Source organism: Sminthopsis crassicaudata, chromosome 4 (assembly GCF_048593235.1).
Source record: "Sminthopsis crassicaudata isolate SCR6 chromosome 4, ASM4859323v1, whole genome shotgun sequence".
NCBI lineage: Eukaryota > Metazoa > Chordata > Mammalia > Dasyuromorphia > Dasyuridae > Sminthopsis > Sminthopsis crassicaudata.
Genome location: NC_133620.1, coordinates 340,416,050 through 340,432,513, shown reverse-complemented (window position 1 = coordinate 340,432,513; position 16,464 = coordinate 340,416,050). Strand labels below are relative to the sequence as shown.

The 16,464-nt window shown below is 34.3% G+C and overlaps 1 protein-coding gene and 1 long non-coding RNA gene across 9 annotated transcripts in view; one reads left to right on the top strand and one right to left on the bottom strand.

Moving 5' to 3' along the window:
- The window catches only part of EFCAB3 (EF-hand calcium binding domain 3), a 205,631-nt gene that overhangs the window by 166,999 nt on the left and 22,168 nt on the right, over window positions 1–16,464 (top strand). For 6 of the 8 annotated variants that reach the window (XM_074260947.1, XM_074260948.1, XM_074260951.1 and 3 more), the window contains 4 exons: window positions 1,393–1,446; window positions 5,787–5,891; window positions 10,110–10,163; window positions 14,513–14,603. In XM_074260947.1, the coding sequence (XP_074117048.1) occupies window positions 1,393–1,446; window positions 5,787–5,891; window positions 10,110–10,163; window positions 14,513–14,603 (304 nt within the window). Of the gene's footprint in view, window positions 1–1,392; window positions 1,447–5,786; window positions 5,892–9,820; window positions 9,977–10,109; window positions 10,164–12,888; window positions 13,027–14,512; window positions 14,604–16,464 lie in introns of those variants that run through there. The other 2 variants (XM_074260953.1, XM_074260955.1) reach the window with 2 other exon arrangements.
- Window positions 1–16,464, bottom strand: part of LOC141538924 (uncharacterized) — a 150,113-nt gene that overhangs the window by 132,753 nt on the left and 896 nt on the right. Inside the window, exon 2 of the long non-coding RNA XR_012481157.1 lies at window positions 14,843–14,960. This is a non-coding gene — a long non-coding RNA (uncharacterized LOC141538924). The remainder of the gene's footprint in view (window positions 1–14,842; window positions 14,961–16,464) is intronic.

Below are 16,464 nucleotides of genomic sequence, written 5' to 3'. Positions count from 1 at the left end.
AAACCCAAGGGGGTTAGCATAAGGGGGATTCTGGACTAAAAGAGCTGGAGGAGTGTGAGAGGAAACATTTCTCATTTTATTTGTCCTAGGGCAGAGAAATACAGAGGTATTCGCCATGGAGTGATATTCCAAACTCTTTAGAAAGTTTCACTTGTAGGGCAGCTAGGTGGTGCAGTGGATAGGGCACTGGCCCTGGAGTCATGAGTATCTGAGTTCAAATCTGGCCTCAGATACTTAATACTTACTAGCAGTGTGACCCTGGGCATGTCATTTAACCCCAATTGGCTCTCAAAAAAAAAAAGAAAAGAAAAAGAAATGTAGAACTTAAGACACTCAAGCAACTAGATCATTCAATAGACAAAGTGCTGTGTGTGAAATTAGGAAGACCTGAGTTTAAATAGGGCTTCAGACATTGACTAACAGTGTCAAGTGACTTTAGGCCTCCTTATCTGTAAAGTGCATGGGTTGAACTCAATGGCCACTAAGGTCCCTTTCTCCTATATCTAGAATTCTGTAGCCTTGGAATCAAAAGACTTGAATGCAAGTCTTTTATAACCCATTCATTATTGCCTCAAATTTCCACCCAACCCAAGTGGACTATACATGGAGTCTGCTGATTCAAGTCCTCAAGTCCTGATTCTGACATTTACTCAGTTTTCCCTCTATAAAATGAGGCAAAACAGTAGCACCACTTTCTCACAATGTCATTGTGAGAAAAGCATCTCACAAAGTGTTATAGAAATGTGAGATATTGGTTTTATTCCACTAAATTCAATTCAACAAACATTAAGCAATTTCTATGGGCAAAGCAATGAAGAAGGGCACTCTATGAAAGTGACTATTTGGATTTCTAGAACTATGAACCTACCACCACCTTCAAAGAAACAATTTATCTGTTTCTTAATTATAACCTGCTAAAATTAGGAAAGAAAAAAAAATTGGCCTGAGATTTCTCCATCTCTCTAGGATTAAAATATTAAAATCAAGAGTAGTAGGCAGAAGGTCCCTCATTTTTCCTTCCTTCCCTTGTACCCTAACATATTTCTGGGTTTTTTTAATCTGTCCTTTTTGGAGAAAAATATATCCCTCCATCCTAATGCTTTCAGCTATACTTTAATCATCACTACCTCCACCCTCTACTATTTTCTTCAAGGACTTTTAAGGAATGCATGAATTCATCATATTTAAACCACTTTCCTTTTCCTTGGTAAAAAATATTATCTGGAGGAAGAGATGCTAAATAATTTTCTAAGGCAAAGCAATCCATTAATTTCTCTTTCCCACAGAAAATTTGCCCACTTTCTTTATACTATTTTTCATTATTGCATTTTGCCACAGTACTGAGTTTATAGGTCACTTATTTTGATATATAAATTCTGTTTGCATTTTTAGGCAGCGGAAAGGTTCACAGAAATAATTTGATGAATTTCCTGAAGTATCTTAAGGGTAAGTGAAAATGTATAAGAAAACATTAAAACTTATTAAGAGTAGTAAGTGGGGGGGAAAAAAACCACTGCTTTTAGAGCCATAAAACCCAGATTCTAGTCTCAGCTCTTCTGTTTATAACTTGTGGGAGCTTAGGTAAATCACTTATTTTCTCTAGCCTCAGTTTCCTCATATGTAAAATGAGGGGGTTGGACTGGCTGACCTCCAAGGTCCCTACTAGCTCTAAATCTATGGAACTATGAGGCCTTAATACTGTACATTTACTGGGCTTGGTATCAAAAGATCTGGCTTCTAGTTCTTTTCTGTCATTAATTATTTGTGTCCCTTTGGATAAATCATTTCATCTCTTGATCTTAGCCTTTTCATCTATAGAATGAAGATCAATTAGTCCACAAGCATTTAGTAAGCATTAACTATGGGCCAGCAGTGGAGATCCAAATACAAAAAAGGAGAAAATCACCACTCTTCAGAAGTTTTCATTCTACTAGAATATCGATAATTATAATACTAGCATATTATCTTCTTCACAGGGTTGTTGAGTGTCACAAATGAACTAATATATATAAAAGCATGTTATAAGTTATGAAGCATGCCTTTTTTATACTTCCCCCTTTTCTCTTTGTTTCCTCTTTCTCTTTTTCCTTTTGTATTCTCTTCATTCTCTCCCTTCTGTTGGCTATAATTTTCTTCTTCATATTTCTTTGTTTAATCCCTTTCTCTTCCCACTGTTACCTTTGTCAAGCAAGGAAGTTTCTCAGTTCTGTCCTTGACTACTTGTCCTCTTTAGCTTGAAAATAAATGCTCTATCCTATTTCCAATGTCAAAACAAATATCTTTATACTCTCAAGTATGTGACATGCCAAATGAAAGTTGTAAAACACTTTAAAGCATATTATAAAACATTTCTCAAGCCTCATTATCTTGACAAATTATGAACTCATACTTTCTAGCAACATGGAATGAAAAACTTTAAAAATACAGAGACCAAGCAGAGGAAAATAAAATTCATATAGGAATAGGTAAAGTACATGTGAATCTCCGTTGTCTTGTATGCTACCAAGAATACTTTCAGTAGATCTAAAGAAGATTAAACTTAAACTAAAACTTTTTTTTCACTTACAAAAAATAGTTATTTTATCCAACTACAATGACCACTAAAACAGGCAAATTAGTGTACATGAAATGGACTAAAAATATGATTGCTTCTCTTATGTGCCAGAGCCAACAAAACAAGAAGCAGATCTTACCAATTATACTACTTTTTGACAGTTTCCTATTGTAGATATATTGCAGATATTATTAAATAAGAACAGAAACTGAGGAGCTACTTATATCTAAGAAGAGAAAAACCAAAACCAGAAATCACGTTTAAAAAATCAGTACTTAAAACAAACTCCAAAAGTTTCCTATCAAGTAAAGAAAGAAATGGAGAAATTCATGTCATTGTCTTCAAGTGATTTTGAAAACAAAACCGTCAGTATATTTAGATCTTTGAAAATCTTTTTTTAAATTTGATAATAAATATTCAAATAGCAGAACAACTATCAAAACTGCAATTCAAATAGATTGGCATCTGCTTTAATCAACAAGAATTTACATTCCCTTGTAATATTTGATAAAAAGCAAAAAACATTTCAGGATATGTACATAACAGTACAGAGGCAGCTAGATGGTACAGTGGATAGAACTCTGGGCCTGAAGTCAGGAGGAGTCATCTTCCTAAGTTCTAATGTGGCCTCAGACTTTTACTGGTTGCTAGACCTTGGGCAAGTCACTTAGCTTCATTTCAAAAGTCATCTGTTTCATTTCCTCATCTATAAAATAAGTTGGAGAAGGAAATGGCAAATCACTCTAGTATCTTTTCCAAGAAAATCCTACAGATTTAGGAGAGTGACGAGTTTTTGTACATGACCAGACAACAATGCAATAGTATATAATAGAGCCTGTGCCATAGGAAGAAAGGTGAACTTATTCAAGAACATTCCTAAGGAAAAATATCAAATGCCACCATGGCAAAAAGCAGCTATATAAGATTTATGGAAAGCCGCTGGAAGACTACACCAAATGTCTAGCTTTGTACCTACAATGGTGGTTGTTTTTTGTGCTTAAAGAGAATCAAAATGACATTACTATGTCAAGGTCAAGGTACAGCATATCTAACTGTGGTTGATCAAACCACTAAAAGCTTGAAATGTTTTATCTTAGATAAGGCACAAGTAGTCCTTATGCACATTTGGAGGGGAGGGGTCTCTAAATTTGTGCATTTCAAGTTTCTTTTGAGCTACAACAATTCTTCCTTACTTATATAGAATAGCATCTTCTTTGATGTGGGCATGCAATGTCAGGCCTATAAGACTATAAGGCCATACTGTTGTATGCTTATGGAGATTACTCCATATGCCTACTGGAGGAGATTACATGTCAGGGAAATTCCAGGAGAACTGAATCACTTCCATTTGATTTATATTAGGAAAATTCTGAAAATCACCCTACAAGATAAGACACTGGGCAATGAGATCTTTTCTCAATCTATATTGCCAAGCATTCAAATTCTACTGTGAGAGAATGTGCAACTCCAAAGGACTGTCCGCATTGTTCAAATGCCAAATATACAGAGAAGTGACACAGAACAGATACTCACACAAAGGTCAAAAGAAGCAAGACAGAGGACACTCTCAAGGTTCCACAAATCCTGGAAGTCATATCCAATTATAAACAACAAAGATGTGACAAACAAACTGTAAATCCAGAAAACAAAGATATATCAGAAGTTGATACCATTAATACCCTTGATATGGAAGGTGCAAAAAATTTATGATTGAAAGAAATTCAATACCACAAAAGCAGAAATCTTGTATATTATTAGTTAATGAATGATAGAACAGTTATATCAGAGTAATGACTAAGACTCTACTTCTCTGAAAGACTGGAAAGTGACTGGTATAGATGAGATCCATAATTATTGGCTCAACTACTTCACAGTGGTGTATAATTTACTGACAAAATCTTTACCAGCTTATCCTGCCATTTTTTAGAAAAATGAAAATCATATATTTATTGCCAAAAGATGAAAATATTATTGATCCTTTCAAAGATTTCAGTTTTGTATTTATATACTTTGTATAAATTATTCATTACTTTTATCATTCTAAAAATCTATTCCAAAAATGTTAGTTAAGGAGCAAAACGGGTGTGCCAGAAGTCCCAGAGATGTCAAAAGCAACTCAAGATTTTATTCAGTGATTATTTTTAAACTATCACCTAAAAACACTGAAATATATATGCTGCCAATATATTGTCATAAAGCCTTCAACTCAATTTAAGCTTTATTCATTCAAATATACAAGCTATATCCAAGAATGTTAAAAAAATTTTATATCTAACATGGAAACACATAACTAATACAATAATTTCATGAACTATTGATATAAGACATGGCATCCTGCAGGGACACAGTTTAAGCTCCTTCCTACCTTTTTTGTCTTCTCATACTTTATAATCTTCCATATACTCTAAGATCCAGTGAACACTGACCTCCTTGCTATTCCTCAAACAAGACACTCCATCTCTCGATTCTGCATTTTCACTGGCTGTCTCCCATGTTTAAAACTACTCTTCCTTACTTATCTTCTGACTTTTCTTGTCTTTATCTTGTTTGTTCACAGTTATTTGTATGCTGTCTTTACCATTAGATCATGAGCTTTTAAAAGGGCTATTTTTACCTTTCTTTGTATCTTCAGCTTTTAGCACAGTGCCTGGCACATAAGCATAAAGTGCCTGTTGATTATGTTTAGAAACCAATGGTAATTCTGAAATCAAGGCTTAAATCTAAAGCAATTAACCTTATGCCATTATAGGTATACCAGAATACTTATACTAATACCAGCTTTAATATGTATTACCAACACTAATAGATCTGGAAGGTAGCCAAACAAAAATGTATGCATTGTTACTCAAACAGGAAAGCTTAATAAAAAGGCAGGAAAAGATTGATAGATGCTTTCAGAGTAAATTATAAACATGTTAAAAATTTACAGAAATACTTTTGGAACAAACAAATCCCTTTTCATATAGTAATAGTAAAGACTAACAATGGATATATGCCATTCAGATTTGCTAAATGTAACCAAAAGTGGTTTGTCTCCAAAAAAGCTAAGACTAATGAATAAACCAAAAGAGTCTCCATGAGCTACATCCACATGAACTCAATCAACCATAAAAAGTCTTATGATGGTTTTTCTTTTTAGTCAGTTAACATAGGCAAGCATAAAAGGTTTTTCATACTTTTAACATCTGGTTTTTTTTATCCCTGTTTTTTACCATTTTCATTGTTTCAACAGGAATAAAGGTTGATGTCCATGAACTGGACAATGTCCTGAGGAACCTGGGGATAGATCTTACAGATCAGCAACTTCAAGAGCTGCTAACACTTCTGCCACTTGAGTGTGAGTCTATCATTTACTGTTGTACATCTCTGGGGAACCCAGCTCATGGGGCAGGGTAAGGGAACTTGTGGAATTCTTCTTCTTTGAAGTCATAGAGATATTTTGAAATATAGTTTAAAAGAATCATCCTAGAGTCAGAAGAAAATATAACTCTAATCATTTACCTTTAGGTTAGTGACAGAAACTTCTCAATTTACAAATGCCACTAACCAAGATAATCAGTGCCCAAGAGTGATAGAGGAACCATTCATACATAGGCTTTAGACAAAATAAGGAAGAGAAAAGCAGGTGAGGAAATAGAGAGAAAAATAGAGTAGGAAAGAGAAAAAAAAAGACAAAATGAAAGGAAGATTTCATTTAGAAAAAGTTAAACAAGAATACCAATATAAACCATAGGTTTCTTGGTTTGGTTTTACTTCTATCATCATATATTATATAATACAAAATCCTACTCTGAACTAAAGGACAAAGGATATTAAAAATCGTTATTTTTAGACCACCTATAAAGACCATTTTAGCTAGTGGTACTTGAAAATGTAAGAGTCTTACCCAGAAATCAACAAGTAGACATTCTGCTAGAGGAAATGAATCCTATTTTCTTCCTACTCCTTGGCCATCTTCTCAATACCTCTGGGATCTAAGACTATTCTCTAAGGACTTTAACCTTTTCATCTCCAGAAAGTCCATCCTGGACCCCTATCTTGATTGGTATAGACTTTACCTAGCCTATGGCCATCCTTCACTTATCTCCTTGATCTACTATCACCATCAAAGGCCTTGCTACTACTCTATATATCGCTCCTTTGCCCTTGTTATGGAGCCATGATCAAATCCACTCTGACACTACTCCTGGAAGAGAGATATGTCATTCTCTTTCTTTATGGCCCTATTAACAGTCCCTGTTATTTTTTGGCTCAAAGTACTCCTTTTAAATCATCATTCCCCTAAGATGTGTCTATTAAAATGTAAGTTTTTTGAAGACAGGGATTATCTTTGCTTTATATTTATACCCCCTGCATATAGCACAATGCTTGGCATATAGTAAGCATTTAAAATGCTTTTTTTTTCATTTTTTATTGATTCACATCAGTCTTGAAATTGTCCCCATAATAACAACAGAAGACAAAAGATAGTTGCAGATAAATAGAAAGATGGCTCATGTGTTTTCATTGGACAAGCAAATGAATGAGTTGATATATAGTATGGAAAAGATATTCTGAAAAACAAATTACAGAGGTAAAGATAGAGAGAAGTCAAAGATTTGTAAACAACACAGATGCTTTAAGCCTATGCATCATTGACAATATTAATGATACCCTCACATACCAAAAAACATAATTACATTTGAACAGAATACCAGAGTAAAGATTAAAATTCATGATTGAGCATGTTATAAGCAATACCAAAGATGAATGATGAAAACTATCTTGACAATCAAATGGGAAAAGTACTATTAAATTAAAAGAGCTACAAACCCAAATATCCCAGCTTTTAGGATAAGAATTCATTATTTGACAAAAATTGCTGGGAAAATTGGAAATTAGAATGACAGAAACTAGGCATTGATCCACACTTAACACCATACACCAAGGTAAGATCAAAATGGGTTCATGATCTAGGCATAAAGAATGAGATTATAAATAAATTAGAAGGACACAGTATATCATTTACCTCTCAGACTGTGGAGGAGGAAGGAATTTGTGATCAAAGAAGTAGTAGAAGTCATTAGTGATCACAAAACAGAAAATTTCGATTATATTAAATTAAAAAGCTTTTGTACAAATAAAACTAATGTGGACAGGATTAGAAGGGAAGCAATAAGCTGGGAAAACATTTTTTATAGCTAAAGATTTTGATAAAGGCCTCATCTTCAAAATATATAGAGAATTGACTCTTAATTTATAAGAAATCAAGCCATTCTCCAATTGATAAATGGTCAAAGGATATGAGCAATTTTTGGATGAAGAAATTTAAACTATTTCTAGTCATATAAAAAGGTGTTCCAAATCATTAGTAATCAGAGAAATGCAAATTAAGACAACTCTGAGATACCACTATACACCTCTCAGATTGTCTAAGATGACAGGAAAAGATAATGACAAATGTTGGAGGGGATGTGAGAAAACTGGGATACTGATACATTGTTGGTGGAATTGTGAACAGATCCAACCATTCTGGAGAGCAATTTGGAACTATACTCAAAAAGTTATCAAACTTTGTATATACCCTTTACTCCATCAGTGTTACTACTGGGCTTGCAACCCAAAGAGATACTAAAGAAGGGAAAGGGGCCCGTATATGCAAAAATGTTTGTGGCAGCCCTTTTTGTAGTGGCTAGAAACTGGAAATTGAAGGGATGCCCATCAATTGGAAAATGGCTAAATAAAATGTGATAAATGAATGTTATGAAATATTATTGTTCTATAACCAGGATGACTCAAAGAGGCTTGGAGAGACATACATGAATTGATGCTAAGTGAAATGTACAGAACCAGGAGATCATTATACACTTCAACAATAATACTACATGATGATCAGTTCTGATGGACGTGACTCTCTTCAACAATGAAGAGAATCCAAATCAGTTCCAATTGATCTGTAATGCACAGAACCATCTACACCTAGAGAAAGAACACTGGGAAATGAGTATGGACCACAACATAACATTTCCACTCTTTCTGTTATTGTTGGCTTGCATTTTTATTTTTTCTTCTCAGGTTATTTTTACCTTCTTTCTAAATCCGATCTTTCTTGTGCAGCAAGATAACTGTATAAATATGTATATACATATTGTATTTAACATATACTTTAACATATTTAACATGTATGGAACTACCTGCCATCTAGGGGAGGGAGGTGGAGGGAAGGAGGGGAAAAGTTGAAACAGAAGTTTTTGCAAAGGTCAATGTTGAAAAATTACCCATGCATATGTTTTGTATATAAAAAGCTATAATTTAAAAAATAAAACAAAACAAAAATTTAAAAATTAAAATTAAAAAAATTAAAAAGAGCTTAGAATCAGTTGTTTGTCCTTCATTCTTGAAGAAGACTATGACATCAGAAAGATGACACTAAAACATATGAATGAATTAGATTTAAGTGAGGGTAGGCTGTGCAAAATTAACAGCCTCATTTTCTCCTCCAGACATCTGGATCCAATGGCAAGTTATAGATATGATGAGTGGAGAACAGAATTTTAACAAGAATATATTAACTGGGGGTAGCTAAGTGGTACATTGGATAGAGCACCAGACCTGAGTTCAAACCTGATCTCAGTCACTTAATACTTCCTAGCTGTGTGACCCTGGGCAAGTCACTTAATCCCAATTGCCTCAGCAAAAAAAAAAAAAAAAAAAGATATTAACTAGCAGATACCCTTATCCCTTAATCAACAGAATAAGAGTCACTAGGACATTTTTTGCCAATTTTCTTGGAGCTAAAATACTAAAGAATGTTCTTTAGTTTTGAGTATTAGATCTTCCTGTAAAATGCTTCTCCCTCCATTGAACTACTTTGTTCTTTCATTCATTTGAATAAAAGTGATGAAATAGATAGAACATTTGAAAGTTATTCTTTTCAGTTTTTCATTCTTCTGTGCTAATAAGACAAGTCAGAAAATAACCATCTATTCTAATTTTCATAGTTTTATATTTGGGGGTTTTAACATTTATTTTTATTTTTTCTAAATAACATGTAAAAAAAACTTTTGTCAGGCTTTATTTGAGTTTCACATTCTCTCCCTTCCTCCCTTTTCTCCCTCCTCGAGAGTGAAAGAAAATTGATATAGATTATACATGTACAATAATGCAAAGAATTTCCATAGTAGCAATACTGCAAAAAATATATATTCAGAATTAAAAAGAAGAATAAAAAAATGTTTAAAGTATGCTTTAATTTGCATTCAGACTCCATCTGTTCTTTCTTTGAAGGTAGATAGAATTTTTCATCATCAGTCCTCTGGAATTGTATTTAATCATCATATTGCTGAGAATAAATAAATCATTCCTAGTTGGTCATCATAGAGTATTGATGTTACCATATACAATGTTCTCCTGGTTCTGCTCATTGACTTTGCATCAGTTCATGTAAGTCTTTCTAGGTTTTTCTGAAAGCATCTTGTTGTCACTTTTCATAACACAATGATATTCTTTTTATGCCATATCAAAAATTATTTTGCTTATCACTGATTCTAAATCTTATCTTGTCTTTGATTTACAGGTGATGGGAGAGTGGATCTCAACAAACTGATAGAATATTCAAAGTCCATTAAAGGTAAATAATAAGCAATATGAGACAATATTGTAGAGCTGAGATTTTGGAACCTCACATTTATTAATAAAAATCTCATTGCTTTCTCCTATACTTGATTTATTGGCCCTATTCTCTAAGCTATCTAATCAAGGAGATCATTTAATTCTAATCATTAACTGTTTTTTTTCTACATATATCGCTGAATTTTGGCAAATAAGTTAATAATTTTTGGTGTTGAAAACTTCAACTGAGCTTTTTTAAAACAAAAAGGTTTTCCCGTAGTAGTATACAAACAGCCCAATTCTAAGTCATATTTGTGAAAAGGGTGACAGTTATTACTTCAATCCTACACTCTTTTAGGTATCTCCAGTGCCCCTGTGTTGCCTCAAGGATATAAGTGTGCTTAACTAACTGAATTTAGGGTTGTGTCTGTCTTTAAAGAAGAATAAAAACAAAGGTGGAGAGCAAAATCAGAGGTAGTGGTGGTTGATTTTAAATTGTTTTTCAAATCAGTAAAACTATCTCAAACCAACAAAATATCATAGAGCAATTTCACCTAGATCATTCACTGCATCTACTATTTCTTCAGTATGACCCCTTTTTCCACTGAAACAAATCAGTTTCCAAGCATCCTTATCTTGCAAAATTTTAATTTCCCCATTAATACATCACAGGTGATCTATCCAATGGGCTACAGTCTTTCTACTTTTATTTATTTTTTAGTATCTTAAAAATACCAGCATTACTTAGGATAACTTAGAGAGACTCTGCCATCTGTCATTCTTCCTACCTCACTGGCCCGTGGTTTATTTTCTTTCTTCTCCCTAATCATAGTCATTCTTGATACTTTTTCTTAGGCCATATCTTACACACAGTCATAATTGTCAACATGCAGCAATACTACAAAAGTCTTTTTTCAATTTTTTTGAGATCGTGTTCTTTGATTTGCAAATATATAATGTTCCTTTTCTTTTCTCCTCACTCTCTCCTACCCTTTTTTATTTTCATTTTTTATTCTTCCCCTCCTGAACTTTAGAACTGTCATTGTTTTCTATGTCATTGCTTTGTCTTATTAACAGTTAAAAAAGCAACTGATTCTTGCCATAGAGGAATTTTAATTGCAAAATCAAGCAAATAAGCAAATATTATAACAGGCATTGTGTTAGGTGTTGGAGATACAAATATCCCAAAAAACAAAATGAATATATGGGTAATAAGAGGAAACTTTGCTCTAGTAAATAGGGAAATCAGAAAAGGCTTCATGTAGAATTAAGTGGTACTTGAGCTGCATCTTTAGAGGTGGATTTTATGATTCAAAAGTGAGGAAGAAGTACAGTGCAGGCATGAAATACAGCCAGAGAAAAAGCAAAAATTAGAGATCCTTAAAAAATAGAGAGGAGGCCAGTTAGGGCCAGAATATAGATTTGAGTAATAAAGAATGGGGCTGGTAAGATGGGATGTAACCAGCCTTGAAAGGCTTTAAAAATCTGAGTTTATATATATTTAGCCAAGAAGCTTCTGATTTCCCTATTTGCTAAAACAGAGTTTCCATCTATCACTCATATATTCATTTTGTTTTTTGGTGCACACCACTAGGGCTTACAGAATAGTAAGGGAGAAATGTCAGACCTTTTGAATTCAGAGAAAATCAAAAGTGGAGTATTCAGGCCAAATTAAATCTCTAAGATGCATTAACATATTGTGAATGTAAAATTGATACCAATCACTTATATTAATTCTCCTCTTAAAGCCCAACTTCCCAAAAAATAAACCTAATTCAAAAGGATTTGGTTTGGTTGGTTGTAGACGACCTCTGGAGGTTTCCTGGCTGCATGCTAGGGTTTCAAATGTTTGCCTCACATGCAGACACTTTTAGGAAGAACAGGTTTCCAGTCTCGAATTATCAGGCATATCGGCAGCAATATCCACTTACAACTGGAAGTTACCAACAGCTAGAGTTAGTATTCTTTCCTCTATAATTTACTAATAGTAAATCTTCCATTCCTTTTCTTTTCAGCCATAATGGCTTAACTATTAATGAAATTTTCCTTCTATACACCGTTCATCCTGTTTTGGAGATTTCCTGGTTCTTATTGTCTGACAGTGGAATGATAACAACTATCAGAATACCAGCAGCAGTAGTGGACAGATTACTAATAATGATAACAGGAGAGAGTAATGGAAGAAATGCCCTGATAGGGAACTGGGGCTCCAAGTTGCAGCTGGTCCATTCAAATTGAGAAATTCTTGTCCAAAATTGGTAACTTGGATCTTATGCTAGAGAATGGTCAGTTTCCTCACTTTTCTACTTTTCAAAACCTGAATCTTTCAGGACCCTAAAGGCACTAGCCCCTATGGGAATGAGCACCTTAACTCTTATCTGGAATTTCATCTTCCTTTAACATTATGTACCTAACTTCCGTGTATGTGCACACACACACACACATACACACACACACACACACACAGAGACACATTTCTTATTTATCTCAATGCCTTTGCCCTGTCTGCTATAACTGGAACTCATTCCCTCTTTGTTAGAATCTTTTATTGCCTTTAACTTAGAATAATGGTCAATAAGCACATTTGTTCATGGAAAGTTTAAGAAAAAGTTGTCCTTTCTCATAAGTCCTAGTCAAAATTTCTGGCCAATTTTAAAACTTTTAAGATTTCACTATTCTTCCTTTCTAACACACATACAGAGCACCCCACTTCTCCAGGAGTATGCTCTGTTAGGCAAGCCACTGTGAAAAGTAGGAGCTCAGAGATTGAAGGGTCTTCTGGGTCATCCCCTCCATGAGAATGAGCAGTGAGGTCACAGTTGTATGATGGAACAAACCTCTTATTGGGTTCATGATCATTTGCTGATCAAGGCTCAGAGGTGGTGAGTGGCATAGTTTAAATTTGTTATTTAAACTTCAGAACTCAGTGGGATTCTATGCCAAGATCCCAGTTTTGATTTGCCACCTGTCACTTTTGCACGGGGGCAAAAAAAATAGTCAAAATTAATGCTGATATTGAATGTTGGGATAGATTTTTATAATGTCAGGATTTGGGGGCCCTCTTGGGCTTTCTGGCTAGGTAATAAGTTCCCATCTCATGTAGCAACTTTCAGAAACAACTATTTTCTAGCCTTCAGACTGGGCACTTCAGGAAAAATCAAATAGAGTGTTTTTCTGGTTTTGGTTTTGTTCTGACTTCAATATTTAACAATTGGTTTTCTATTCCTCCTCCTCTTCAGCAACTTTGCTGGAGATATTGTCTGTTCTCTGAAATGATCTTCTTTTAGAAGAAAATATAGGACATAAAAATCAAGCATATAAACAAAGGAAAGGCCTCTACCAACACAATCCCTGAATCCCCAAGTCTGACAATCAGACATTACCCATAAGGGGAGTAGGGAAATGAGGGCAGGGAGAGGAATGGTCTTGGGGTATAATCAAGTAGTTTGGCTTAAGTGGACCATCTTTCTGCTCCCAGCCTCATTCTGGGCAACAAAGAACAAAATGGTGGTGATATCTATAGAAAGTGGCAAAGTAAGGCAGGTTACCCAGGCTGACATGGGACAGTGAAAACACTGTAAGAAAAAAACTTGCACAGAGGATAGCTTAGGTGCCCAGGCATGTAAGTGACCAGGCAGCTGAAAGATGGAAATAAATATTGCAAACTTTCCTGTGTTTGGTTGTAACATCAGGTTGTTCCCTGAATGTGGCAAGTTTTATTATCTAAATTAATGGTTTTTCCTTAGAGCCTATCTGGCTTGACTTCCTGAGATTATGCTATTGAAAATGGGGGAGGTAGAGGAACAATAACATCCCTTAAAGCTCTCTAAGAGTTATGAGAAGTGCTAAGGAGGCTGTGTCTCCTTCAACCTATTCTGATATAGGTAATGGTCCAACCATACTTTGAAAACATTTTCTTAATTTTAATTCCTCCTTCTGAGTCCATGTTATAATAGTATATAAGTAGCTAGATGCTTTGATAAATAAGAGTGCTGGACTTAGAGTCAGGAAAACTTAAAGCAGGAAAGAGCTTTAGGCACATAACTAGCTGTGTGACTCTGCAAAAGTCACTTCTTTTCTGTCTGCCTCAATTTCCCCCTCTGTAAAATGGGGATAATAATAGCATCTATTAGGCAGGGACTTTGTTAGGATAAAATGAGATCATATTTATAAAATGCTTTACAAACCTTAAAGTATATAAATGAAAATTGTTATTATTGTATAAATATACTAGTTGATATATATATGCTAGTTGATTATTGTATCATTCAGTTATACTCTATAGAAACTTGAGCTGAATAAGATACAGAGGAGCACAAAGGAATGAATCTGTGAACCAATCACTTAGTTCTGTTTTCTGAATTCCAGACGGAGTCACCAGCCAAATGTCTGCTTCTTCTGATACTAAGCTTAAGTATAAACTGAAACCCCTGACAAAAATTCCATCGACTCACATCAGGTAGGTGATTAAAAGATAAAAAGTCAGAATGAAAAGCAGTTAAAATAGAGATTCTTTTTTGTGTCCTGGGCCCCTTTTGGCTGTCATATGAAGGCCAGGGACACCTGCTCAAAATGAGATTTTGAGATGCTTGAAATAAAATACATAACACAGTCAAGGATACTACTTAACAGTGGAAATATAGTTATCAAATAAAATTTTTTTTAAGTTCTTACATCCCAAGTCAAGAAAAGACTTACCGTTAAGTACTATCATTGAGCCTCTGAGTTTTCATGTCACATTTTTGTGCACAATGCCAAAAGCCATTAGTCCATACATGTGTACACATACCTCTTTATAATATCTTCTCTTTACCTGCTGGGGGGAAAATGTTTGTGGAGTCAGAAAGAACCTGAGTTTGAATCAGCATTCTGCCATTTACTAGCTATGTGATCTTAAGCAAGCCATTTTTATTTTTGAGTATTCTTTCCCTTAACTGAAAATAAGAATGGGACTAGGTAGTAGTCCTTGAATATTCTCAAATATTCTGAGCATAAAGGAAGAGGCAAGTAGTAAAGGGATTCTCTTTGCTTAGTAGCACAGAGGACAAGGAAGTCAGTTGAAACCTTTCCCGAAAGTTTTCCTAGACACTCTCTTTAGCTTTATTAAAGGCATTTATTAAATGCCTTCTATGTATAAGATACTTTGCTAAGTTCTTCCAGATAGAGGATATAAATATATTGTCATATTCTCTCTTGTATTATGCTAATTGGATACAGCATACATAGAGAATAATAGTCAGTTCCTGGAGGGTAGAAACTATTTTTTCATCTTTTATATCCCCGGTGCCAATCATAGGGAGGCTTGGCACTGTAGGCATTTACTAAATATTTGTTGAATGGATTTGAATTAGTTTAATATATAGTACATTGTTCCCTCAACTGACTCTGCTCCTCCAGTAGGATTGCTTCCTTGCTCCCATCTCTCTCTATTGCTTCAAAGTCACTGATCCTGTTCTCTGGAGCTTTACTCACCTCAAGATTAAAATAAATCGCTTTCATTTTATTTTAGAAACTGTTCAAGAACAATCAGAGCTTTGCTCTCAGAAAACAATACATATACTTTTCTGTAGAAATAGAATATAAAGACTTGTTTTTTAAAAAGTGTACAACTTCCTTAAAATTAAACAAGTTTTGGATTATGAATTTATATAATGGGGAAAATATTAAAGAGGACTTTTAGTCACAAAAATATTTTCAAAAACTTTGTATATAAAAGATAATGATATTAACTATAGGTTATCTCCCGTGCCTAGAACGTACTCCATTCTAATCATAGTTCACTGAAATCCTCTTTATTCCAGATCCAAATATACAACTATATAGTAATCACTATATCTTAATAAGGCTTTTGTTATCTCTTACTACAGCTTATATCAACTTTTGAGACTTTATATTTAACTCCATCTATAAAGAAAGGAGGCAATATGAGACAGTGGAAAGAGAGCTAGATTTGAAGACAGAACTAATGTTTCTGCAACCTCCTGCCTTTAACAACTTAGAGAAGATACTCCCTAGGCTTCAGTTTCCTCTTCTCTAAAATAAGGAGAATGGGCTTAATGACCCCTGAGGTCCCTTCCAAGTCGGAATTGATTCCTATGAAAAACTTTACTAAGAAGTAGAACAAATTGTGGTTTTTTTAAATTATTTGATAGCAAAGAGCTTGGTTTAGATTATGTTCAATAAGCTAGCTAGATAACCATCAAAGAGATTGTAGAGGGAAATCCTGATTTGAGTGGAAACTGTTAGTGCTAATTTCCCCAAATGTCTATATACATGTTATATCCCATGGCAGAATATAAGCTCCTTGAGAATACAAACTG